The sequence below is a fragment of the Siniperca chuatsi genome, linkage group LG10 (assembly GCF_020085105.1).
Source record: "Siniperca chuatsi isolate FFG_IHB_CAS linkage group LG10, ASM2008510v1, whole genome shotgun sequence".
Classification (NCBI taxonomy): Eukaryota; Metazoa; Chordata; class Actinopteri; order Centrarchiformes; family Sinipercidae; genus Siniperca; species Siniperca chuatsi.
The window spans coordinates 26994801-27022557 of NC_058051.1; the positions used below are offsets into that span (position 1 = coordinate 26994801).

The 27757-nt window shown below is 40.2% G+C and overlaps 1 protein-coding gene across 2 annotated transcripts in view; it reads right to left on the minus strand.

Moving 5' to 3' along the window:
- Positions 1-9884: 9884 nt before the first annotated feature.
- The window catches only part of LOC122883056 (teashirt homolog 2), a 99734-nt gene continuing 81861 nt past the window's right edge, over positions 9885-27757 (minus strand). For both annotated transcript variants that reach the window (XM_044211146.1, XM_044211145.1), the window contains one exon: positions 9885-13614. In XM_044211146.1, coding sequence (XP_044067081.1) covers positions 10574-13614 — 3041 coding nt within the window. In that variant the 3' untranslated portion in view covers positions 9885-10573. The remainder of the gene's footprint in view (positions 13615-27757) is intronic.

Sequence of the window (27757 nt, forward strand, 5' to 3'; positions counted from 1 at the left end):
ATATTACATTATTGGATTATTATTACCAGTGCATTTATGTGTAAGTAGCATTTTACTCTGGTAGTTGGTCAAGGTGGAGCTAATTTGAACTATTTTATATACTGTGGGGAAGCTTAATCTATGACAAATGAATATATCATATTTTATAAGCTCATCATATGTTTTTTTAATGTAAAGTTTTCATTTGTAAACATAGCTGTCACATAAATGTTTTGATGTAAAAAGTACAATATTTTCTTCTGAAATATATAGAGTAGAAGTTAAGAAATACTATGTAAGTACAAGTACCTCAAAATTGTACTTAAGTACAGTACTTGAGTAAATGTACTTAATTACATTTCACCACTGTTATCGGGTAATACTTCTTACAGTGTAACTTATTTCTAGGTCCTCCTAAATGCAAATGTGTTACCCCTTTATTTTCTTTGGTACTGTACCCAGTAAGTATTTTATTGATACCCCATATGCACCAAATATTTACACTGTAATTTGCAGGCTGTAATATAAAGCATTGCCAACACAAGAAAACCCCTTTTATGGCTGCACTAGTTCTAGAGGTTAAAGGTACCCTATAAAGTTTTTTGACCGCTAGTAGAGCTGTGGAGCAATGTAAACAATGCAGGATTTAACATATTTTAAAAATCTACTTTGAAAATGTTTTGTGAGGAAGCAAATACATTCAACACATTTGTTAGTCCTCAATGACATGTGCTTTGGTGAGAAACACTGAATGTAAACATAACTTTGGTTTGTTTACAAGGAAACTCCACAGGGCAACTTTAATTTCCTGTTTGTGATATCCACAAAAAAACTGAAAGGTTTTTGGCTTTAAATTACCAATCAGGTGTTAAAAAATGACAGCAACCACTGGTGGAGCATCAACTATAGGTTCTTAGCTGACTTTCTTACACTCTGGTCTGGCATTTTTGTTCATTTTGTCCCACTTCTGGTGGGAACTCACTGTATCTTGAGGGTAGTGCATATTTCAAAAAGGACTCAGGAGCAAGAATTTCACTTTCTGATAGCACATGGACCTCATGGTAAATCTGCCTTATATCATCAAAACATTGTGTGTCAAATTGATGAGAGATTTACTGCCAGAACCCTGTGTTGTCTCAGTCTGAAACTGTGTCCTCATCTGGGGCTGGAAAAGTGAGTTGCAGCAGCATGTCATGTCACATTAACACAACCTGATTACCATTCCACATTTAATTGGAGTTATATCACAAAAAACCAAAACATGTCTAACCATATTCAAGCTCTTATGGGTCATTAGACAACATTCAGTAGTTTTGGGTGGGTGGGGAGGGGTGGGTTTTTTTGTTGTTTTTTTATTTTGCTAGAGGCCCATGGACCCAAGCTGTGTTTACAGACTGAGAGAAATAGCTTAAATCTGCTGGCGTCAATGCTGATTCATGTCAAATTGAGTGACAGGTGACCCGAGAGCCGGCAGCCAGACAGTGAGACAGATTACAAGTGAGCAAAACGCCAACAACCTCTGGCCTGCTGTGGGGCAACAGATGACAGCAGAGGAGGGCAAGAGGTGGAGAGCTCAGTACTCAACCCCCCCATCCCTCCATCCATCCATCAACCCATCCCCCTCCTGGCCACCAACCACTCAGGCTGATTGATAGACAAGGGGAAATGAGAACATTCAGTTGTTAAAATAATACAGCTCTGTCAGGTATTGTGTCACATGTTACAGATTCAGTGTTTTACTATTGAAGTATGTTGCATGTGGTTAGGATTAAGATCCAAATTAGTGATATATGTTATAGTATACGCAAAAAGCAGCAGATTGTAGAAATGCTTGTCAATCAAAAGGGTCATTGTTTGTTATGTAGTAGTAGGAGCGGTAATTACGTTCTAGCCCAATGCAAGAGAGGAATAAGTGTTTCTGGCTTTAGGGCCGACACGGCTGCAAGTCAGGAGTTGATCTAATAATAGGAAGGTGTGAACAGTAGAGAGGAAAGGAAAATGCTTCAGCTAGCCCTACAAATTTATAGTGGCAAAAAGAAAGCATTCATGTGCCCTTGTTGACTGCTGACTGCAACCGAGCCAACAAACCCTGAATTCTCCTGACAGTATCTGAGGGGTCCGAATCCAATCCCATCCAATTCTGGTTGTTAGTTTACAGCGAGGACGACCTTGCACAGTGCTGACAGTCAAATTCTTTGCAGTCTCTGTCCATGGGTTTTACAATTCTTATACCTCACTGTGCTATGATGTTAAAGAAGAGTATTAAAATGTTTACAGCTGAATGTCCATGAAAATGATTCAAAACTTCCATATTCTATAATGTGTAAGAAATATTCACCCTCTGTAAATTTATACTGGTAAAACAAAGTAATAGTAATCATCTTGTCCCCAAAATGTCCCCATCTGGGCCAATCAGCAACAAATGTGTCACTTTATTTTGAAATGTAATTTCCCCTTGGACCAATCAGTGTAATTCTAAATGCCAGACAGTAGTGGTGAGATGCATCATTTTCCAAGTTTTGCCAAAGTGAGATCAGTCAAGGCTGATGTTTTTTGTTTGACACATAAATGAGCAAACAGATGTTGCACAGCTCCTCCTTGGGCTCATCTGTGTAATTCTGAAAATCTGAAAACACAGCTCTTTTGTTCATCATTTTCCCAAGTTTTAGCAGAATCCAACAAGTAAGTAAATACTGTGGCATTCCTCTAATAGGCCAATCACTTTAATTTAAAAAAGGCATTGCATTATTTGCTTGAAAGAATGCTCCACTGCTCTTTTGTGATTCTTCTGTTAATCTTGAACGTTACCTGTATTTATTAAAGCTGCTCTAATCAATATCTATATATTAACAATAGATGAAATGGCTATTCATGTTAAAGCCGTTACTCGTAGTGACAAGACCACAGAGAATTATCACCCAACTCTCAAATGTCCCTCAGCTCTATGGAGCATTTCAGCATCTTTACGCTCATTGTTTTGGTTTTATGGCCCGCAAATTTACTGTTTTGGTTCACTCTCACCACTCCCATCAACCACATTTTCAGCAGCAGTAGGAAGCTGTTTTCAGCAAAAAGGCTCTGATAAACCCACTGTACGCTACGTACCTAGCACCAAACAGCGGACAGACAAAGTTAGCGACTAGCTGGTGAACATAACAGAGCATTTACCAGCTAAAGAGCCAGATATTTCCCTCAGAAGTTGGTGGAGAGCAAAACAGGGCTAAAAGGAGAGTGAGTATTGGGCATACATTCATCAGTGGTGGCCAGAAACACCACTCTAAATGAATGCTACTGTTGCTTTGAGTCTGCTGAATGCGTAAATAGGCAGCCCATCTTATAGTGTGTGGGCAAATATCAAGCTGCAAATTACACCTGGTCCTACAGAAAGCTGTAGTCAATTGCTATCTTGTTTCTGTTGGCACTGGCTGTTGAGTTCAGTTTACCTTTGAAGAACATTTAAAGCCCCCTTGTCACACACACTGGCACTCTCTGGTATCAGAGCCTCACGAAAAATGGCTAAAATCTGACAAAAAGTAAGTCTTTATGGTTCCTGCTAGGATATGTTTTGTTCTTGAGAGCTGTGTGTCTCTGTTGTCCACACATCTTACAGCACAGGATGTAGCTGGGAAGCTCAGTTACACATTTCTGGACCACCGACGGCTACAATGAATTGTAGTTCCTAGCATTATCTATATAATTACTTGATGCTGTGATCTGAATGATCTTAAGAGAGTACTCCACTGATTTAGCATTACGCTTCTAAAACATTGTTGGACTCATGATCGACAGTTTGAAAAAAAGAATCAAAATCGATGCAGCAGAACTAGAGATTGTGTTTATTGTTACATACATTCTTCTACCATGTCAAAATCTGGCTACAGAAGTCTGGTAAGGTCACTTCTTTCCAGCTCCACACCACCAAAAGATTTTCATTTTCAAACTAGTAGTCTTCAACCACAACCGTCACTCAAGTGACATCACTTGAGGCAATTTATCAGATTTCGCGCAGCTCCTAAATGGCTTTATAGTACTTTTTTCACATATACAGTAGTACTCCCCAAGACCTGTAAACAGACTTTGATGTGTAAAATGGGTGCAGTTCCCCTTGAGAACTGCATTCACATGTTTATATTCACATAGTGTAAATCATTAATTTCCCCAGAAAATTTAGTTGCGTTGACATTAATTTTTTTTTTAGTTATCCTCCATGTGGGTTTGCTTTTCTTCTTCATTTCTGTCCTTGGTTGCAGTGCTATTCTTAGTTTCCAAACATAACTCCCATACAACTCCCTCCTATAAATTCTGATGAAACATATTAAAAATATAAAATGTGAATGTACAAGTCAAACAACTGAATAATCCAGTGAGTCAAACGGAAATCCGCTTTTTCATCTGTCACGAGATCCAATATGTTCAAGCATGTTTCCAGATATAATCTCCATTTACAGCTCATCCATGGATTACTCAAAGCACAATCTTGTTACATGAGCTGCACATGTTCTTACCACCACATTAAAGCCTCCTAATAAGTGTAGGTGTCACCCCTGTCTCTGGTGCCTGGCCATTTGCGTTTGCTCTGTGAGTCCAGAGATGCTTGGGAGGCACAAGCAGCCAGTCGGCAAGAATTAGAGCAGCGTCCATGATTGTGCTGACGTCTGCAAGGGGCTAGGCTGGAGATTAAGCCCAATAAAAATGTGTGATTTGTTGCTTTCATATTTGGAAGATGTCAGCTTCAATTTGAGCTAGCATGCTGCCTTGAGGCAAGCTGGGTGACAAATATGAAGGATGCACTGATGAACTGCTGGCAATCAAGTGTTAGTTCTCTCATCCACTATATGATGGCAATGAAAGCGTCCACACATTTCTACACAGAGGTTTGGCAACAGTTAATGGTATCAGTTTTTTATATAATATCATAAATCAGCTAAAGAAAAGGGAAATTTGATTTATTTATTCATCTTTTGTTCACTTGTTATGAATCAATTATTCATTTATGTTCCTGCTAAATGTTTCTCCTACTACTGAATAAATATGATGCTTCGCCCTAACGCGCAGCACTGTAACCCATGAAAAACAGAGGTTATTTTGGTTTTCAGTGGTCAGTGTCATGCTAAATGTCTTTTCAGGGGCTATTGATTTGTATTAATAAAACATGAATAAAAAATAAAATTATTTACACATTACTTTGAAAAGCAACCATTAAAAATCCCATATTAGACACTAAAAATCACAGGGTTAATATTGTAATTTGGGTTAATATAGCACAGATGCAATACTGATTTAATTTTACCTTGTATCAATGGGTTGATTAGACCCAGTGTTAGTGTTCTTTTTTAATATTACTGTTTGGTTATTTGCCCAAACTAAAATATAGTTATTTTGAGCCAGTGTTAGGCACAACAAGCTCAAGTTTTAAAAATGGTCACAAATGTATTGCTAGCTGTACAAAATGATGTGCAAAGGATACACATATTATTAACAATCACTAACAAATAGTGACACGTAAGTTTAAAGGGACAGTTCACCCCAAAATCAAAAATACATATTTTCCCTCTTACCTGTAGTGCTATTTATCCATCTAGATTGTTTTGGTGGGAGTTGCCGAGATTTGGAGATATCGGTCGTGGAACAACAGCAAACTCAACAGCAAACTCAACAGCAATGTCTCTTTCCAGAAATCATGACCCAGTTACTCAAGATAATCCACAGACCTTGTTGAGAGCAGTTTCATGTAGGAACTATCGGTAGAAACAAAATAGTTCCTATTCAGGAAAGGCAGACATCTATACGGCCGATAACTCTGCAACTCACACCAAAACAATCTAGATGGATAAATACAGGTAAGAAGAAAAATATGTATTTTTGATTTTGGGATGAACTGTCCTTTTAAAAAGCATTCATAACAGCTTACAACCACACATAATTTTAGTTTGTAAATAACCCAACAGTAACATTAAAAAATAATACTCTGGGTCAAAACAACCCCTTGTCTTGGGTGGTGTTCTACCAATGGGCTCTGGGTAAAGTTAACCCATTGTTGCGTTGGCGCTATATTGATCCAACTTGGGTCAATTTTGACCCAGTGATTTTTAGTGTGTAGTCAAAGCCTGGCTCACTGGTAAAACCTCAAAAATTCTAAAATTAATCAATAACCCTTTTCAAAGCAAGGCAGTCTCTGTAATTATTAAGCAATCATTACAAGTGAATATCTAAAAGACAGAAAAAAGGGGGAGAAATAATTAAAAAGCCAAATGTGGAAAGGGTTAGGATCATCTGAACGTTATCAGGAGCCAGAATCGACTGACTGTTTAAGATTCAGGAAGTTTGAAAATACCTCATGCATTATAACTGAAGCACTACCCTGAGTTCCCTGAGTTTAATCCTTTTTGCAAGTGCTTCATCAACCTTCAGCTTTTTTGACAAGACAGAAGTTTCAGCATGTATGATTAATAAGATACAAATGTGCAACTGATATTTGATAAATGACTTTGGTTTCATATTCATGATGTACAATGAATATGCAGCACCAGGGGCTTAGGCCTACTTGATTGATCAAATGTATTCAATTCATCACTTATTTTTGCTTAATTAGCATATTTGAAGCAACACCATTAACAGTGGAGGACTATGGGCTATTTGGAAGATATGATGTATGTAGGAGAGCAGACGTACATGCATTCCTCTTTGTCTTTTAGAGCTCACATTCTCAGGAGGCTGAATTCATTATAAAGCATATTTTACAGCTTATTTACCAAAAGAAGAAGAGGTACAGCATTTAGGTACGTCATTTCTCACTGCTTTTATGTTCCAAGTATTTGCTCCTCCACATTTTAAAAATGATATCGTGTCAGTATATCTGCAATAGTACAATCCAGGTAAAAGGGGAAATGTTCAGATATCTCTGTGAGAAGGAATGGAGAGATGTAATGCTCTTTCTGGGATATTTCTCAGAGGGACGTAATAACCTGAGGACTTTGGGGAGAATAAATGGGAGAAAAGGGAGTTAGGATGTGGGTCATTATAGCTATAAGTTCTAAAGCCCTTCATTAAACACATGAGCTAGTCATTACCCTGCTGCTGTGTGATGAACAGTTTGAACCCTACCTCCCCCCTCTTCTGGTTTATAGGCCAGATGATGCAGAGAATCCATGCTTGTCTGGCACAGGGCGAAGCAAAGTCAGGCACAGTGTAAATGTTTTGTGTGTATCCAAGCAGGCAAATTCTGATGCACATTTGCCTTATTACAGCACATCAGCATCAGGGAGACGCATGCCAGTGCAAGCAAGGAGCGTACACTTATCATTATTTGATAGCATGTTTAATGACAGATTGACAAAGGATTTGCAAATGCGAGCTGGCGTCAATTTTGCTAAGGTCGGGTTTCACTGCGTCTGCAATGCAAGTGTACTTATGTGCATAATTTGATTTTTCAACTAAGCTATTAGAACTGTTTTAGAAAGTAACTCCAAGCTGGGAAAAAACTGAGCACTTTTGATGTTTTGAGTCAGACAGTGAGACATTTCCGAAGCTTAAAGACATTTCAAAACAATTTCACAGCTAGACACTGGTAAAATCAATGATACTAATAGTGAAAATAATAAATCATATTTGTGTGGGCAGCAGATTTTGATTGCCTTTACTACATTTCGAGTGATTTCTTTGCCCAGTGCTCTGGCTAATGTAGAGTACTGCAACAAAAAAAGATGTTTGCCTTTTTAGTATAAACTGTGTGTCCATGTATGTATGAACATGTTACTGTGCTTAATATCTAACATAATCAGTTTAAAACCAAGATTGCGTGTCTGTGTGTGTGTGTGTGTGTGTGTGTGTGTGTGTAATCGCATAAAGCTGACTGTGTTCTGTAATTAGCCATGGCATGTTAGATATACAGTATGATTAACCGTGTTAATATGCAAACATTCAAAATGAATTAATATAAAACATCAAAAGAATTATGGGTTTATTTCACTTAATTACCTGTGATGTGTTACCTTAAGTATATCAGTATTTAATAACTCAGGTATTTCTATTAGAGAGCATTATGTTTATTTGAACAACTGGAGCACCTGATATGTATTTTGATTTCCACCCACTACAGTTTATGCACCTTCAAATGATTGGTGATTACATGATAAGAATCACATTAACCTTGCAAAGTTTGCTATAAATTTAGATTACAGCCATATAGCATTTTTGTGTACAAACAATAAATCCCACATTGACTTTGACTTATTAGAGCAAATTATGGTCAGAGACAACTAATTTCCTTCTGTGATTTCACTGATGATAGCATTTTTCTTTGGTTAGCCTTGGGTGAATCTCTACTAGGTTGTGCTGAATCCTCAAAATGTATGTGTAGCCTATATATGCGCTGAATAATGATGATGTGTAGGTATCTACATATAGGGAATTGCTGTGGAGAACATTAAGTCAAAATAAAATATAATTTCAATAAAAATGAAGGATTCTGTGTTGCATTATGTCTCCTTTTCTTAGTGAAAAGCAAAGAGTCTCACTTTAAATTTTCAATTAATAAACACAAACAACCAATAATAGTCATCTTTTTTTCTTCCTGCAGAGCATTCTGCTGCATCTTAAGGACAATGCTTGCTTCAATTTAGAATAAGTTGCTCCTCTAAAACATAATGGCCCTACAGACAAATCAGAGATCCATCGGCGAAGAAAGGCACTAAATAATTTATAGCTTTAATCTGCTCACTGAGGTGTGTGGTCTTTGACCGTAATTATAAATGCAGGGAGAAATTATAGCTGAATACTTTAACTGCATTAGGAGTCATCTGATGAACAACGTGATTGCCTGCTCATTTCCAACAATAGGGGGCAAGTTGGTGTCACAGCATTCAAATCACCACAGTGCCCATGTGCTTTTTCCCATTTACCATCAAATGTCAGTTGGCCGTTATAAAATAGAGATTTGATGGGTGGAGGTAATTGAGGACTTGATTGCTTGAAAAGGAGATGAATTGCATAAAATGTTTATGAATTTAGAAGGCAATTATTTTTAATAGCTTTGAAATAATAGAGCTGGAGGAAATATGTTTAATTGTTATACCATCTTGCAGCAACAGCAGCGGCGTTCACAGGAAAGCAATAAGGTCTGACAAGAAGATGTATCTTTGCAGTGTATCTAAAAGTCATAAGGTAAAAAAAAAAAAAAAGAGAATGCAGTGTACTGTACAGTATGAGGATATTGTCCTTTGTCACACTGAGGTTCTCCATGCATTTAAAAATGCGTAATAGATGAGGAAGATATTGTGAATTTAAATATGAGATACTTGGGTAACACTTTATTTTATGGGTCCATATTTCTGAATATTTTCCTGATAATTTCCCTAGAAGTTTGCTGGAAAGAACTATATCATTTGGCATTAATTATAGGGGAAATAGGAATTTTCTGGAAAGAAAGGCTCAATTTAACCAAAGTAAACATTATTTAATTATTAATTTTTTATTAGTAACTTTATGCTCCATATATACTGAATTGTGTGCTTGCCTGTTGACAAATTTCACATTTTTGCATGTTCAGCTGACTTGCTGTGCACTGACTAAAAGACTCTTTAGGTTTCACTGGAAATTAATTGTAATATTTTTAATTGGAAGTATTTCTAGTACCAAATTACCTAGCTCTTTCTGGGAAACTTCCAAGGAAATTATCAGGAAATTACCTAATAATTTAATAAAATGTTACTGATACTTGCATAACGTGAAAATTTCATAATGAGTAGAAGTTGTTGGTATATATATATGTATTGTCCATCATTTTATGAGTGTGTATAACACTGATCTCAGTGATAAGCAGGGAAATCTTAATATCTTAATAATTTTAAAAAGAAACTCAAGCTGCAAACAATTCAAGAGAAAATAAAAAAAAGATATACAAGCTGTTATCAAATGTTAACTCTTTATTTGAATAAGTAAAAAAAGGTGCCGGTATCACAGGTATCATCTGTCTTGCTTTTATCCTTGTTGCATGAAACACAGTTTTTTTTTCTTCTAAAATATATTTACATGTGAAATATCCTAATTATTTTTGAGTCATGTACAGAATCCGAGTCTAAACTGGTGATTAAACATTTATTAAAGTGCTTTTTTTCTCTTCTATCATTGCAACACAAAACATCTTTACATAGCAATACACTGTACAGGTCTGCATGTGTGTTATCATGTGTCGGGCTACCTGTTTTAACAGCTGCACATTTATGCAGGTGTACTGTATCACAGAAGTCCTAAAGTACAATTAGTTCATTATTTTGTCTTTGAAATACAATTGAAACTTGACATATCATACAAATAAATAGTAGTCATAGCCAGGGCTATCGCATGCAAACATCAGCAATTATGTTTCTTCAAGCAGTAATACATTTCATTACTGGTGATGCATTTGAGCAGGGTGCAAAAGTATCTCTTAGTGTTTCCTTATACAATTTCTAACCAGTGTGTCTTTGCTGTACTCCATGAAATGTTTTAAACGTCATAATGATGCACACTACACAACGCTAATTGAAAAATGGTTGAAATATCTGACCCGTGTATTAAAATAAAAAAGGGATAAAAGTGACAACAATATGAAAAACTACTCCTTGTCCATTTCCACATATTGTGAATGGTTGTCAGGGGATTTGCTGTGAGTTTTACTCAAATGGAGTTTAACTGCGTGATTACTTGCAAATGTCCGACAGCAGAGCTTACATTTGAACTTTGAGTCAATGTCCTCCTCCGTGACTAGAGCCTCTGTGGCTCTGACACTGAGGGCCTTCGACAGTTCTGGCTCCTCTACCTTTGTCTGGTGCTCTACCGGCATTTTGCACATGTCTTTGATTTGGAACCCGAGATGGGATTCCAGATGGGAAATGAATGCGCCCGGTGACCTAAACTGGGAAGCGCAGTCATTGCAGTAGAAGACCGGGTGGCCCGTGTCCATGTTCTTCAGAAATTTGGTCCCTCCGGTTTTCCGCAGTTGGTATTTTACATTTGCTAACCAATGGCTTATGGTGGTCATGGACAAACCAGTGAACTTGGAGATGTGCATCCGTTCCTGAGGGCCGAGGTCTGAGAGTAAGTATTTCCCCTCAGAGGTCTGGAAGAGGCTGGAGGCAAACTGAGCTTGCAGGATGAGAAGATGGCGAGGATTCCAGTTTGACTGTCTACCTTTACGCTTGTGGACGGAATACATTTCGGCAGATACGTCCTCAAAGCGCCTGACATCTGATTCCAGTTTCATAGTCGGGATCCTTGATGGTATGGAGGGTTTCGGTGTTGTGGCTTTTGGAAGAACTTTAACCATATCTGCGATGTCAGACAGAGCATATTTCTGTGGTATCGGGGTGGAGGGCTGTAGTAGCGAGGAACTTAGCTTGCTGTGTTTAGATTTCGTCAGGTCTATTGGCTGGTCATCACTAACAAAGAGGAAGGTGTTATCAGGCCTATTTCTTATGGCATTTCCAAGCATTAAAGCTGGTTTCTCGCTGCTACGGTTAATGTCAGCAAAAATGGACTTAGTGTGAGCAGATAATTTATCTACTCTTGAGTTATTGGGCTTATTTGCTTTGCCCAGATGATTGTTCAGAACTGACTGCAGTGCACTAAGAGGGTTTATGCCAAGTATAGCCGGAGTGTCACTGAGAGGCTCTGAAGTAGTACTGCGTCCATTGCTGGCAGAGGGGCTCGGTGTCTTGCCTCTGTCAGAGAAATCTGGGCTCAACTTTCCTTTGATCGCTTCACTCCCTTCATTCACACAGTCTGCATCAAGCTTTGAAGAGGAAGAGGAATCATCCTGACAATCGCTGTCATCATTCTCCACCAGATCAAACTTAATATTCTGACTTTCTTTACCATCGCTAATGCCAACTTTTTCTTTTTTGATGTCCACATTTTGATGCTGTCCCTGGGGAGCCTCAACTCCCACAGCACTGTGGTATAACTTCCCCTTTGGGGCAATCGGTCTCAGCTTGTGGTTAAATGTCTGCTTTAGCTGAGTAGGGGGAGATGCAGAGAGAGGGGCGCTTTTGATGATGCCAGAGAGCTGATAGGCAGCGTGAATGCTCGGATAGGCACTCCAGCTTGGTGTCCCTGTTTGAGCTTTATTGATGGCAGAGGCCACTGTGTTGGCTAAAGATTTAAGAATGTCCCCTCCTCCTCCTGAGTCCTGTTCAAGATCCTCCTCACGGAGATAAGGGTACTTAAAAGCCCCATTGCCTGCCTTTTGATCCTCACTCTCTTGCTTGTCATCTTTAGCTTCAGTTTCTTCCATTTTGTCTGATGTACCTTCCCCCTGGCTATCCTTCTCACTGCTCCCGGGGGAAGGATTTTTTGGAGACACCTTTTCTCCCTCAGTGTCACTGGCAGCAGGCTCAGCTAAAACCTGAATCTTCTCTATGGCCAGGGGGTCAAGCGCTAACTGTTTACCCTTTTTAGAGGCTGAGTTTGTGACTTTGATGAAGTGTCCAGTAACCATCATATGTGTGGTGAGTTGCTGAAGGGTGTCATGGGAGCTTCCACACTCCATGCATTTAAGAATTTGAGACTTGCACGTTTCAAACTGCCAAGTGTAACTCGCTCCATTTTGATAGCCATAGCGACTATTGTTAGCATTTGAGATGGCGGCAGCCCTTTGTGCCTCAGTGTAGCCGGATAAACCAGTCGTAGAGTCAGGGGAGCAAGGTCTCACTGTTTCAAAGGCCCGTTTCTTTGTTGGTGGCAACAATTTGGGTGTGATTACTGGGATTGGCTCTTTTAAAGGCACTTTTTGGTAATGCTTAGTTTTAATCATATGGACGCTCAAATCCTGGAGTGAGTCAAAAGAGTGGCCACAGAACATGCACTTCAAAACTTTTTGTGCATCCTCTTTTCCTTCCATATCTTGAAAATTTCGTTTCCTAGCTTTAGAGGAGGAAGCAGAGGAATTACTCTGCTTGCTGTGGTTGTTGTCCTGGTAGTGTCCACTCTTGTTCATGTGGACTGTCAACTCCACGAGAGTGTCATAAGCAGCGCTACAATCCTTACAGCGAAATCGGCTGGCTCCCGTGAACACTGAGCCACAGGGTTTGGTGGTTTGCCTGTACAGGTGGACAGAGCTAAAGAGGTTAGGCTTGGATGCAGGCTTTGGGGAGAGTGTCTGCTGCAAGGTCTTAGAGAGAGCATCCTGGTGCCAGTCAAACTCACTCTTGGTGCTTCCGTTGGTGCTGTCACAGTTGGCTTTGCTGGTGTTTTTGCCAATTTTCAAGTCCATTCCTATCCCCGTCCAGTAGGAATCAGAGAGGAAGTTTGCATAGGCTGCCCTCATTTTCTCCAAGCTGCCGCCTGTCTCCTCTTTATGTTTGGAGCTGCGACTTTCGTCATCCCTCTGGCTCTCAGGTGGCGAGGAGGTTTTGAAGTCTGAGAGTCTGTCACTGCCGTCGCTAAGGTGTGACTCCAACTCTGCTTCTTGATTGGAAAGGACACTAATGGGAGAGTTCTGGTTGCTATAAGTGTTAGTGCTCTTGTTGTCTAGCTCTCTGTCCTCAGACACTTTGGGGCTGGTCTTCTCTGAGCATTCCTCTTCAGTTTGAGTGTCATTTTCGCCGTCTTCCTCAGTGATGGAATCCTGAAGAACAGCGTCTTCATCAGGCATGTACACTATGAAAGGAAGAGACATGGAAATTAATGATATTATAACACATGAATTTATAATTTAATTTCCAAGGTACAATACTCAAGACAACCCACATTTGGCATCAAGTATACATTTTTTGTGAGAAGTCACAGAAGCCATTTAAGACAACATAATGGTGGCTGCTTTGTGCCTTGGGAGGTTGGAGAGTATAGCTGGACATAATGTCTTTACTAACAGACTGCTGCTGGTGTAACAGCACCATGTGATTCACGACAGGCCATTGACTTAGTGCTGTGTCCAAGGTTTTTCTGGCCACAAGTTGAGATGTTTACAACAATCATTGGCCACTGAGTGACAAAAGGAAATTGATTCTTCTGGGGCCTGTTAAGTGTTATTGTAAATGACCTATTCCATAGTGATTATAGATGCCTCAAAACTGCAATGAAAATGTAAGCCTTCTGTTCTGGATAACACCTCAGCTTCCCTGAAGCCACATGTGAGGAATGGCTCAACACAAACTCTGCATTGCTCTACCAATAAATTTAAAGGCTTGACTGAAAAAGATGAGAAAACATTACTTCAGAAGACATTTAGCCATTTAGCTAAATAATAAAAATATGTTGGAAATGTGAATTCTGATGCTGATGAAGATGTTGATCATGCTGGTGGAAAAGCTGATTCAATTATCAGTGTTAAAACTAGACAATTATAAAAAATATTCAAAAAAAATTACTGGCAATCTGTCACGTCATTATATTTTCCCTGACAGTCTCATAAACAGCAATTACTTCTTTCATTATTCACCTGTTCATTCTCCCAACTCATAGAGCACAAACATTATTGCTTCAATTAACAGATAATTAAACAACAGTATTTCTAATTGACATACTTCCCATCATCCAATTAGTGGAAACTCTGACTCAGCATAGAGGGTTTTTCATGTGGCTGCAGGGTCTGCTCAACATAATATGAACACAGCTACAGAAGATTAAGGCGTCCTTTCTGACAATAACTATTTCAGATTATTTAAAATCTAACCATCCGGCAACCCACGCAACAATATCACAACCAATGTTTGCATATCTTTTGAAGACATCCTGCAATAAATACAGTTTGTCAGTGTTGTCACATATTTGAGATATTTTCCGCCTCATAGTCATGCTGGAAAATGTGCATTTTGGGAGAGACGTGGCAGATGTGCTCTGAGTTAAATATGAATAGGACATAACAGCCCTGTCCAGGCACTTATGCATTTCACATGGTTAATATTTCTTTTCTGAATAGAGGGCACTCCATGAGGGGATGGCTGAAGCTGAGCACTCAGGAGTCCCACACTGGGCGGCCCATAGAATATCTTCCCTTCTTTGACTTCTGAAAATAAGACTTTTTTTTTTATCAATATTTCACAAGTGCCTCAAGAGAAACCCTGGAGGTGAATTGCCTGCCAGCTAATGGATGGAGATGGAGATGGGATTCGGACTTTCAAAACAAACATGGAGAATGGGGCCTCATGAACAAGAGCCTGCACACACCCAAGAGCCCCAGTGTGCTGTGACCTTGATCCACCGCAAGAGAGATGTTTTGATTGGCCAACCAAGATCGGTGATGGCCTCCAAAACACCCTTGATGCTAAGGGAGAGAGTTGTCAGGAGCACAGAGGTATGTTTTATTTATAGTCTTATATATAGTATTCACAGTGAAGGAGAACACCAATGGCTATGACAAGCTCCCAGTTGATGTCCTCTCTCTTCAAAGTCGTCACTAAAACTGAAGGACTAGTAAGAATGTACACCAAAGTGGGAAGATGAGCATTTTTCCAGTCCAGTGATGGTTTAATAGAAATGGCTCATCCCTAGTACATACCACCATGCAAAGGCTATTTCCTGCATATTTTATGTAGCTTAAAATTCAGCAATACATGCAGTTCAGTTTCACCTACCCTATTTGCAAGATAAATGTGCATTTCACAAAAAAAGAGCTAAGTACTGTTTTCCTGGAAATAACCACTTACATCAATTTTAATGTGAATGTTTGTGTCTTATCGCAGTATTTGAGGATGGAATTGACAGAGATTAACAGCTGCCCTTCCTGCTGTTCTATGCCTTTCTATCAGATGCCCTAAGTAGCAGACATCCAGAGGCATCAATTAACCTTCTGGCAGGGATCACTCCAAGATACCCACATCTCTAACTCTGCTTCTCACACCATTTGTAAGTGTGCTTTGCCAGCTCTTGGTCTACCACAGCACTGCTGCCATGCCAAGCTGCATTACTCTTTAATACAAGATCAGATTCAAGGACAATGCCACAAAGACAGACAACACCTTCAAAAAGGTCAATATGTTATGACAAACAAGTTTGTCAAGAATACAGAATAAACTGCAGATATGCTTCATAAAACATCATTGTTCAAAGTATAAGAATTGGTGAGTCATCGTGTAAACCAAATGTGAAGCACAGCAATTGCTTATTCTCAGGCATTTTTCACATTTTCACAATTTAGAAAAAAATAGGCAATGGCTGCTTTGAAAATGTTGTCTCGGAGTCCAAGCAAGGCAACTCCCAGCCTAACTAGCCTTACAAAACAAGAGGCTGGCATGCCTTGCCTGAGATTTAGCATGTCATAAACTGCTGTAAAGCCTCCAATCTGTGTCACTACAAATTTATATCTTCAGACAGAGATATGCAAAGGTCAAAAAACCTGAGGTGTCCATCATAAATCAGGCAGTTGAAGTGTTTATAACCTTTATCCGTTAGAACAGACTCTTGGCATAGCAAGGCCTGGATTTACAGAAGCAGCAGCCTGTTTCTGAGCCAAAACGCTTTTTCCCCTACATCTAGACAAACCAGCTAACTGCATAGGAAATAGTAGATTACATTTACTGCAACATTCATGGCAGCATGCTGTCCAACTGGATTGGTGCTAAAGGCTTGCAAGACAATATATTTACAACTCAACTTTAAGCATTAGTATCTTCATAGATACAATCCCCTCTCCCTTATGTAAGTGAGTCTATTCAAAATGTGTCAATCATGTTAGAAATGTGTGTGCCAGCTGTAAAAGGGCATTCTGTTTCCAATGTTAACATGCCAGTAGAAACTTTTGTAAATTTGAGAACATCAACATTTATCCCTTGGAAGGTCAACATTTCCTTCATTAATCTGACAAGCCACAGAGAGTTAGCAGCCTGAGAAGCTTAGCTAATGGACAGCTGCAATACCCAGCGCAGGACTTTGTGAGTATCCGAGGTAACAATATCTTCAGAGAAGATTGGGTAATTCATAGGTGCCAGTGACAGGTCTGCACGTCTGTGCCACTTTCCCCAGCGCTCTCCGGTTGTCTCAAGCTACAGTTTTTGCTGCTCGCAAATCAATATCTCTTTTTACTTCTCATTGATTGCCTAGTGGTGGGACCAACCTAAGCAGGACTGTTATGACATTTCTAGATTTCCCCCTGTCCTTGGAACAATCAATTACACGTGCATGGCAATCAAAACCTCTTTGCAAAATGAACCTGCTCCATGACATTTTCATCTCTCGGATTTATGTCATGTAAAGGGGAAAAAAAGGAGGCCTGCTGGATAGGCAGAGAACACGCTAACAACGCAGGTCAGGATCACTGAACAATCTCCAGGCTGTGTCAGTAACTATCATCTGTTTCTCCTTCCTGTTTGCACTCACATGTAAGCAATGTGCCCAATTAATTGTGTCTGTGCATTTAAAAACACTTAGTCACTGTGCTCATCTGTTGTTATAAATAGGTGTGAAATGTCAGTCAAAAAGTACTTGGTGTACAAAACATAATTCCAAAGTTGTGAAGCTCTTTTGTGCCTGCAATGTTGGAAACAGTGTGGTGTGATTATAAAAGTCACCATGATGTGATTTCTTCAGTAAGCTATCATTAGAATGAGACACACGTCACAAGGTTTAATATTTGACAGTGATATCTGACTAACTCGGTGAGCAGTGCACGTCAAGATCAAATAGATACATTGTCAGACATCCTGATGATAGTCTTGATGACACATCTGAAGTTAAGTCTGAACTGAATCACATGAGAAATGGTGAAGAGCTAATTCTGAGCCCTGGAGCCATCTGTAAAGATCTGTAAACACCTCTCTCTTCATTGTTCCCTGTCAGGAAACAGTCTCCCCGAGCCCAAGGACACCGCAGAGTAAAGAGAGAACAATCACATTCAGGCTGCTCCCTTTGACAAACTTTGTCTGGAGGTTAATTGATATCACAGAATAAAATAGTTTTTGACTTGCTTTTAAATAGGAATGTGTCATTAGTTCCCATCTGACCCATTATTTAATTTCACCACTTTTAAATGACTCTCAACAGACTTCTAAACTATGCAGACACACTGTAACTTAGTCTATATCATGTTGCATTTAGCATCAAATGGCTATTAACAGTATTGTGGTACACATTCTGGTAAAAATAAAAAGGACAATCCATAGATTAGACGATGAAAAGTCGGTTTAAAAGCAGCCATGAACCCCCGCAAAGTGGTTTTGTTGGATCTTTCAGAGTCTTCAACTACAAAACCATGAGACGGAAACACTCATGTTAATTTTTGTATGCATGAAGGAGATGTTACTTAAAGCGCATTACTTACTTCACTAAACACAAGCTATTCATGCAGATAAATGCCTTGCTTTCATACACCCTCAACTTTAATATTTAATAGACTAATATAGTCAAATAAAAACTTGCAGCTCAAAAAAAGACATGGACAATTTGAGGACAGATTGTGAACACAGCAAACGGCACAATGTGTTCAGATGGACCCAGAGCCAGATTAATATGATAGGATCGCAAATATGACACCATATCCTGCCATCTGGCTGTTCATTTGGGCAAAAATGATCACAATAATTATGGCAATTAATCAAAAATGTTTTCACAACCAACATTCTGTTAACTAAAAACACAGAGAACTTTGGAATGCACAATCACCACACTAACAAACGCAAAGAAATATCCGAAGGTAGTCAGTCTGAGCTACACAGCCTTTGAGCATGTTTAGTTTGAGTTACGGGGGTATTTTTATGTAATGATACAAATGTGGGAATTTCTAAAAGTCTGTCCTTGCCTGTTGCACGGATGCTAATCATGATATTTACTGAGCCACATCAGACTGCCCTGCCTAAAGCTCCAGGAGCCACTTCCCACCATGATGTCACAGAGCGACGCTGCTCCTTTTGATGCCTACTGGAAGCTTCTGCTCCAAGACGCATCAGTCGGCCCGCTGCCTAATTGGAAGTGAGCGGTGGGAGAGCATTGCAATCTGCACTCCAGCACCTAAGTCATCACTTTGAACGTGCCACAGCCGCCGCATCACATGTAGTTGCCTGGTGTTGCATCTCACCAAAGGGTCCCCTATCAGCACCGGCAGAAAAAATTGATACACACAACATTCCCATCCTGTCTCATAGACCTTTACAAGATCTGCAACACAAAGCCAGGAGGATATTTGCTATTTGTGTACAAGATATTATCACATACATGGATAGAACCAGTCTTATGTAGGACATTTTTTAAAGGGTTGGTTCACCCAAATTACAAAAGACATACACTAGGTGGCCACTTTATTAGGTACACCTGTAAAATCTGATACTCAACCAGAAATTCTGCTTTTACAAAGATAATAATGTTCAGTTTGGATTGAATATTTGCTACTATCCAGTAGTATATGAAGCAGTTAAAATGAACTCCACCTCAACCAACCACAACATTAAAGTACTGCTTACATGTTAATGCAGCAGTAATAATGACCCAATAATATAATGATATAACACCGACAGGGGCCATTCTGCATAATATGTACATTTACTTTTTATACTTTAAGTACATTTTTTTGCTAGTATGTCTTTTACTTAAATCAAATTTGGAATTCAGGACTTTTACTTATTATGGAGTATTTTCATAGAGTAGTGTTGCTACTTTTACTTAAGTAAATGGTCTGAGTACTTGTTACACCACTGCAAATCTGTGAGTGCCAAACAAAATTCCACTAGAGATAAGTGAGGAAATATGTTTTTTAAAATAATGGTTTTTTGTAATTTGGGTGAACACAACCTTTACAGTACTGGCTGCTGAATAAGCTATATTGTGCTGTTTTGTATAAGCAGTTGAAATTATACTGCACACAGTATGACTGTCTCCTATTTGTCCTCTTCTGCTAACAAGGAAAGGTAAATATTAACAATTTGGCAAGCATGTAGGATAACGTTACAACTGAAGAGCCTCAGTGTATATTTGTCAGATTATAGATGATCTTTTCTGCCCTGACTGATACAAAGTTCCAGTTGGCAGAGCAGAAGCAGGGCGGCTTCAGCTCCAGTGTATTTTCCACTAGCAGGAGGGGAGCAGCCTCGCGCTGCTCTGTCACTTGGTTTCTGAAGAGCCCGTGACACGGCTCTCCAGGAGCGACATGATGAGGTCTGATGGTTCCTTTCTGCAGAATAGCAGTTTACCCCTCATTCACCCTTATCAGAGAGTGAACACATCATCTTACAGTGTGCCACTCAAACCGCTTCACATATTGGAGCTGACCAGTCGAGCAAACAGGGCGGTACTAATAAAAGACCATCTTGCTTTGGTTCAAATTTCCCTGATTGAATGTCAGTCAGGAATGTTTGCGTGGTAGCAGGGAGGAAAGTGGGCCATCGTTTAAAGGACCACTGCCTTGCACACATAAGGCCTTTGTTCTAGTTTTATGAGATACAGAGTGAAAGGTATGATGGCCTACACTTGCCTGACGTGCTGTTTGTTTTTCATGCCCACCAGACCGACCAAAATAAAGAGCTTTTCAATTCCAATTAAACCATTGTCTGATGTTTTGTAAACATTTGCTTCATCGTATGATTCTGTTTTATTTTGCATCTGAGGGGCAATATCCAGGACTTTAATTGTGTTTAATATTAAATTGGTCGTTTATTTCCTCATGTGATCTCATGTGCTGTTTCATGATATAGTATTAAAGTATCACAAAAACTGCCAGCGGCAAGTCTCCTTCACTCTTTGCTCCATGGACTGTGTTCCATTTAGTCTTCCCCTGGGATCAGTAGACGTATATACACTACATACAGTGCTTGCATCATAAACTTTGCATGAACCCTAAACACTGGCCCTCCCATACAACAACAGCCCTCCATCAAGGTCAGGCCTTGATGAATCTGATAGTGCAGCTGGAAGAGACTGTGTGTATTCTATTAAAACAATCTGCATTTCACTAACTCTTCCTGCCTGCTCTGTCCCTGTATGGATCTTTCATTAGATTCTGGATGGGCTCCAGCCAAAGCTTTCCTTGTACAAGCAGTTTTATGCAGTTTTCAGCAAAGGGAGGCATTTTTTTTTTACATTCCAAGTTCATTAATAGTAGATTGCCACTTTTTCCCTTCATTAAATACAATGAGGCTACAGAGTGAATTTGCAGCTGAAGCGTGGTACTGTCAGTTTCTAGTGGGACCAAAGGCTGCTTCATGGCAAACATAAAGGGAGAGAAGCAAGCCCGCCAAACCTGGAGCTCTGTGGGACAAGACGAGCAACAGTAAGAGAGGCAGAAATGCTTCAAAACAGCCCTGCTCCCTACTATTCAGATTCATTTTAATGGCAAATTTGTTGTCAAGTGTCCTCCACAAAATGATTAGGGCCCGCTGTTTTCTGAAAAGTGCAAACTTCTGGATTTGCCTGGTGCGCATTGTCACTTTGACAGCCCATTCTGAGAACAATGGCTGCCCAAATAGTGAAATGTGTTGGCACCCAATAGTTGAAAGTTTCCCCTCAAAACAGGCTTTCTGCTGTTTGTGGGTATTCTGCTGTGTTGATATCTAGATGTTGATTAGAATAAAAAAAGAAGTCAGTGAATTGGGCTCCCCAGAGCAGGCACATCAACCATTGTAAGAGATTGACAGTCACTCCATTGAGCCAATTATTTCTGTTCATAAGACCTGTTTCTATAAAAACTGGTTAAAGACTACAGTCATTGTTAGAGTGTCTGAATTAAACTACTGGTAGAATTTACAGAACACCAACAGCATTTAATGGCAGTACTGCCCACTTAGTGTTGCTTTTACTACATGGAATAATTACAGGCATAATATTGTTTCCATTAACTGTTAAAACTGAATACAGTAATTCTCAGAATGAATGCATAAAAGAAACAATGTGAACAGTCTAACCTAGGTACATGGGCTTTTATTGTGAGTTCAGTTTTTGGCAAATTATCCTCAAGTCACCTACAATAAAAGAAACATAATAAAACCAGGTGCAGCGCCCTGTATGTGTGGGATATATGTTCATTAATACTGCACTCCAAACATATCAAAGCTGTGCAAATATTTCCACTGGAAAAGTCAGTGCAACAAAAATATTTTCTCTGTGCTATATCCTCATTTAGCCTACGAGTCAGCGGCGTGACATTTGTAAGGTGTTCAGCTGTAATGGAGGAGGAGTAGGTGCCGACTGCAAGACGAGTGCAGAGCCTTTTTGTTCATTGCATGGGAGAAAGTGGTTAATTTATTGAAAAGAAGGTAGGCGGATGAAGCAGCGGAACGGAACTGATACCCTGCGTGGCTGTAGGTTGTGCACCGGGGTGTTGGAGGCGGAGACCAGAGCGACAGAGGAACGGTTAATGGAAATGAGTGACAGGCTTTCAGAATGATTTACAACGGGTGGCGCTGCGGCAGAGCCAGCGCTTGATGGATGATCCTGAAAGACGGAGACGAACCATAAATCATGTCTTTGAATCATTGACAGAGATAAAGGAGGGGGAGAAAAAGCAATGGCATTGACGTTCATTCTTCCAATAATGTACATTGACGAGTTACACTACGGAGCCTTAATTAAAAAGTGAACACGGGTCTTCTCCCTCCCTCAACTCCCCCCTCCCCTGCCCCCCGACGGCTACGCTCCTCTATCCCTCTCTTCTCTATTGCGATATCAATGGTAATTAAAGATGCAGTATCCCCGGCCCCTGTCCCATAGCCACTTCCTCCAGCTTCCCACAGCAGCCAGATTAGATAAGTGCTCTGCTAAAAGATAATGTCACCCCTCAACAATATCAATGCGGGTCTGGCCCATTTGTTTCTACATCTGTAAACACACACACACACACACACACACACACACACACACACACACATAAACTGAGATGAGTGGGAGGCAGGAAGAAAGAGGCTAGCTTTATTTCCTTACAGGGAAAAAAACAAATAGGAATTCTAGGGTTATGTACACATGAATGGACAAACACTAAACACAAACAGTCTTTAGTTACAGAAGTTACCATGTTGGTTTTAACCTTTAAAAATAAAGGTAAAATAATAAATAATAATACATTTTGCATTAGAGGAATATCAGATTTGTTCTCGCTTGAAAAAAAATTATTCTTCCCAACATCCCGTTCTTAAAAATTGTGTTGTTCTGTCTTGAGTGCAGATGGCACTTTGATAAACAGGAGGAGCCCTGTAGGAGCAGAGAGCCTGAATGAGTGGCATTCCACATCAGCTGAGCTCCTTTAAAGTGCACACAATGGAGCAATGAGGTGAAAGTAATCCTAAACATCTGTCTTATGTGTCCTACATGCACAGGCTGTTTGTTCAAGTTCTAGGAAAGACATTAGCAAGAGGGGAGAGAGACGGAGAGAGAGGAGGATATATCAATTCATGCACTAGTTCTCCAAAGGGATTAAGCAGGGCCTCTGTTGTCTGTCCTCTCACTGCTCTGGCAAACAAAATGGAGAAGACTGCCCTACTAATGCAAATACCCTCTTTCATGACATATACTTTAGCAAGCATGTGTTTAAAATTACAGTATATCACCATGATGTTTTTAATTTTTCAAACTTTATATATTTTTAAAACGCGATTTATGAGGCTTCTGTAGAAATCGCAGCACAATGTAAAGCTGCTAATGCTAAGGCAATTCTTTGTACTTGAGAGTAGGATACAGACAGTTTCTCAAGGCTTTGTGGCCGCTTGCTCTGCCCATGTGAGAAAGGACAAGTGATGAAAATATAGCAGGCCCGGTGCACCGTCCTGTTTGACGTCTATGCAGGGAGACTGGGGGCAGTTGGTCAGCCCACTGCGTATGGGGATATTCACCGACAAAAACTGAAAGACATACAAAGCTGTCGCTCTCGCTCTCTCCATCCCTCTCCTGCTGTGAGAAGACATTTTGGCAGGCTAAAATGGAAATGGATACACAATGGTCATCTAGCATTGAAAAGCTGTGGCAATAATATTGGTCAGGCAAAAGGATGCCCTGCCCAGCGTGTGTGAGTTCATGTGTGTGTGCATGTTTATGAATGATTCATGCTGCAGCGCAACACAGAAGCTCACACTCGGGCTTCGCATGATTTGAGAATCATTTTCATTTGAAGGCTTGAAGTTGTTAATATCATGTTTGATCGCATCCTTGCATCAAAACACAGTTTGATGGACAAGGGAAATAATTACTTGTCATTCATGTGTCTGAGGTTTCTCTTCTCTCCTCTTTTGTTGCTGTTAAACATTTTCCTCTGTTAAACACTTTTTTCCTCACCAAACTCCAAAACGCTCTGACTCAACTTTCAAGTCGCACTTTAAAATATAAATGAAACAATTTCATTCGATTAAAAAAATATATCTGTAACAATGAAACTGACAGTTCAGCTGAATTAATCAAAGGGTTTGAGTGTAATGAACTTCTTGGAGTCTCTGTCATTAGTGGACAATAGCTCTCGTTGATCTTAAATGGTCTTAAAAGATGATCCATACAGTAATGAAGCCAGTTCTGCTGCTGGCCTGATGCCCAAAACAGGACATAATCAAAGTCACAGGGGATACGCCGGAGCTACTGTTAGCAAACAACATCCCTCCACTTCCCCTATGTCCATGCTCTTTTAAAATGAAAAACTAGAAAAATCTGTTTGTCGTTTCTGAGTGCTAAATATTCAAATTCATAGCATGTGTTTCGGGGCCGTCAGCTGGGACCACAGAGCAGCAGGACGGCTTACAACCAACTGGGTCTTTTGGAAAAGCAGCATGTAGTGTCCAAGGCCCACCCTCCTCCTGACTCTTCTGCCTGGACCACCCTGCTTGCTGTGTTACAGTACATGACAGGACGATGCTGCTCAGTCCTTGGACCCATCGCACTGTTTTTCTTGGACCATGGTGAAAGCAAATAGCAGCTAAAGGGCCCCGGCGCTCGCAGTAAAAACCAAAAACCCGTGCAGTCATTCATCAAAGCTTAGACAACTCGCTACTCCCCCACCAACTACCAACCCCCCCAAGGCACGGCCATCTCCCCCCACTCTGGGTTTTAACTAGGACTCCAAATAATTCCAGAAATGACAAATGATACTTATATCTCTGGCCTGTGCCGAATCAATAAGCATGCAGAACAACTATCCATCTTGAGAGGTATTGACAGACGCGGCTCGACATCGGCGGAGAAGCACTTGGTGGCTTTATTCAAGATTGGGATGGGAGGGACGGAGGATAGCAGGAGAGGCAGTGCACTCTCTTTTAAATTACAATGAACCACCCAACACTGTTAGCAATCAAAAACCTATTACAGGAACTGCAGCATCCGGAGATATTTTCTAAAAAACAACAACGAAGAAGAAGGAGGACACGTCCTCAGTGAGAAGGCCGACTGACCATTTGTGAAAATATGCGTGACCTAGTGAACTGGGAGAGGGGTTATTTTGACAGTAGCACCTGCACATGTTTACATGGCAGTTGTGTGCTGGGTATGAGCTGATGGGTGGCGATATGGCCCCTCTCTGGTCCCCCAGCTGGATCGGAGCAGCTGACAGATAGCACTTCAGAGCAGCTTTAGCTGCAGCTCCCCTTGAGGGGCTGTGATTGATGACTCGCACTGCCACCTAGATCCATTTTCTCCTCCAATCTGACTCCTCACAGGTAGAATGGAGTCCTGCCCCCCACCCCCCACCCCCCCTTTCAAATTCGAGTGGGCTCATTTTTGCAAAGGAGTTTACTAACAGAGTGACTTCAAAACATCTACTTTGTACAAATTAAAAACAATCGTACAGAGGAAATAATTTGAACTAAATGCCTTGCAAAGCCATTTTGATCCTGAACATTAGAGATCAGAAAAGTAAAGGGGGAAAAAAAACTATGAGATGTTTGCAGGCATAATGTCATTAGCAGGGAAAATGCTAAGACCCAGGACCCCTGCAGGTCTGAAGGCATTTAAGAACAGTTAGCTTAGCCATCTGGTAGACAATTACACAGGAACAAACACACCGCCTCAGCAAATAAAGCTTGGCTCATCAATCACACGAATGGCCAGAAGTTGGCCTGTTATTCCCTCTGATTTAATAACCCGATGAACTGCAGTGTTATCCACCACACCAAGTCTTCAAGTCAAGTTGAGAACATCCCAACATTTACCAACAACATTATGTGGCTGAAAAGCTCAAAGTATGAATAACATGTAGTGGCAAATTACTTTTTAAATTTAACATTTACGATATATTTAATAAATTGTAGATGTTATAATATAATATTTCAGGGCTTAACCAAAGAATGAAAAAAAAAACATTGATTGCATCTCTAAAATTATACTATAATTTTACCAGGCTGCCAATATAAATGGAAGTGAAAAAGAAGTGCAAGGTTAAAAGTAAAAACATTTAAAACATTCGCTGTTTCCAGTTCCAAGTAGTTTACTTAATTAACATTTGCCCTGCGCCTTTAATTGCAATCATACTTCCCCATGGGACCTTAATGTGGATTGTCTGGTAATTGCAGATGTTGATATGAGATGGTGACACGATGTCAAGTCTATTTCTGAAAATTACAGCAAAAGGAGGATGATCAGAAATGCTTCTGAATGAACCTGTAAATGGAGGATTTTATAAATTTAAGACATTACAGTTAATAAATACTGACCCAGATTAGCACTATGCTATCATAGGTAGTGAATGAAACAGATCCCTAAGCATAAAAAGGCTAAGATATGGCCTGAATTTCACCTGGATGGAGGTCAGCCTTTGTAGGTTTCACCGGGGTGTTTTCTGAGCCAAGAACATATTCATCTGTGTTTCTGGGTTGTGGCCTGCATGGCCTATGTGGAAGAAAAGAAGTAGGCCACCGCTGCGGTCTCCGATTCTCCTCTGTACACGCGTCACCTGCCAGCTCATGTGGCCCAGCTGAGATGTGAACAGGTCTGGCAAGAACCAAATGTTTTCATTTACCTCAGGGGCATCTACACTCTTCTTTAGCAGGCGGTGGCAGGCTAACATGTCAAGATACCAGCCCGGGACTCTGGGCCTGTGGGAGAGGTCACGCATTCAGAGCTTAGGTTCAGAAAACATCAAAATATAACTCTCTGCAAGAAGGAAGGCAGCCCAGACCTCTGCATTGCATACTGATGTAGTCTCATAGCTAAATATTACCAAATACCATCAACATCCGATGTGTTATTAATGCAGTCTTGCGGATAAAGACAGAACAAAGGTAACACCTTGAAAACTGAAAATGTGCTTCATTACACCTTTATGTTTAGATTTGATATGTGTTCACATTGTTTGATGGATCCACATTCTACTGGGCAGCGGGGGGTGGCGGTGCTTCTTAGGCTAACCTCAACACGTCTATTTCTAGCTGAGGACTTGCTGACAGCACATTTAACTTTGTGATCTGCACATGAGAGACAGCTAACAGTTGCTGACAGCTGAAACACACCGAGCCCCATTTCCCTATACAATACCTTATTGACACTTTGCATTTGATGAGAACTTCAACTAACTTTCAGATTAAAAAACAAAAAGTTCGGATGGTGGGTACTAAAATATCATAAAGAAAAGGTTGATTTCCAGCCAGCTCATGGAAACCAGTAGTTCCTTTGGGGAGGCTCTGGGAGGGTGGGGGTAGGGCAGTGGCTGTCTATAGAAGCCTGATTTATGATCTACTCAGTTTTGCATGTGTGTTCACAGGTTTCTGGGAGTTACACTCAATTAGAGCAGCAGGGGTTAGGAGTATGTTTTTGTGAGGATAAGTTAAAGCTTGACACGTTTATTTCTGCCAGTGCAGCTGAAGAGCTGGTGACAGCCTATCAAAAGTCGTTTTCTTTGATCACCCAACTCAAAGTGTGGGAAATAGTAACCGTCCCTGACAAGTGAAAAGAAAAATCCAAAGGAACACAAAATGTT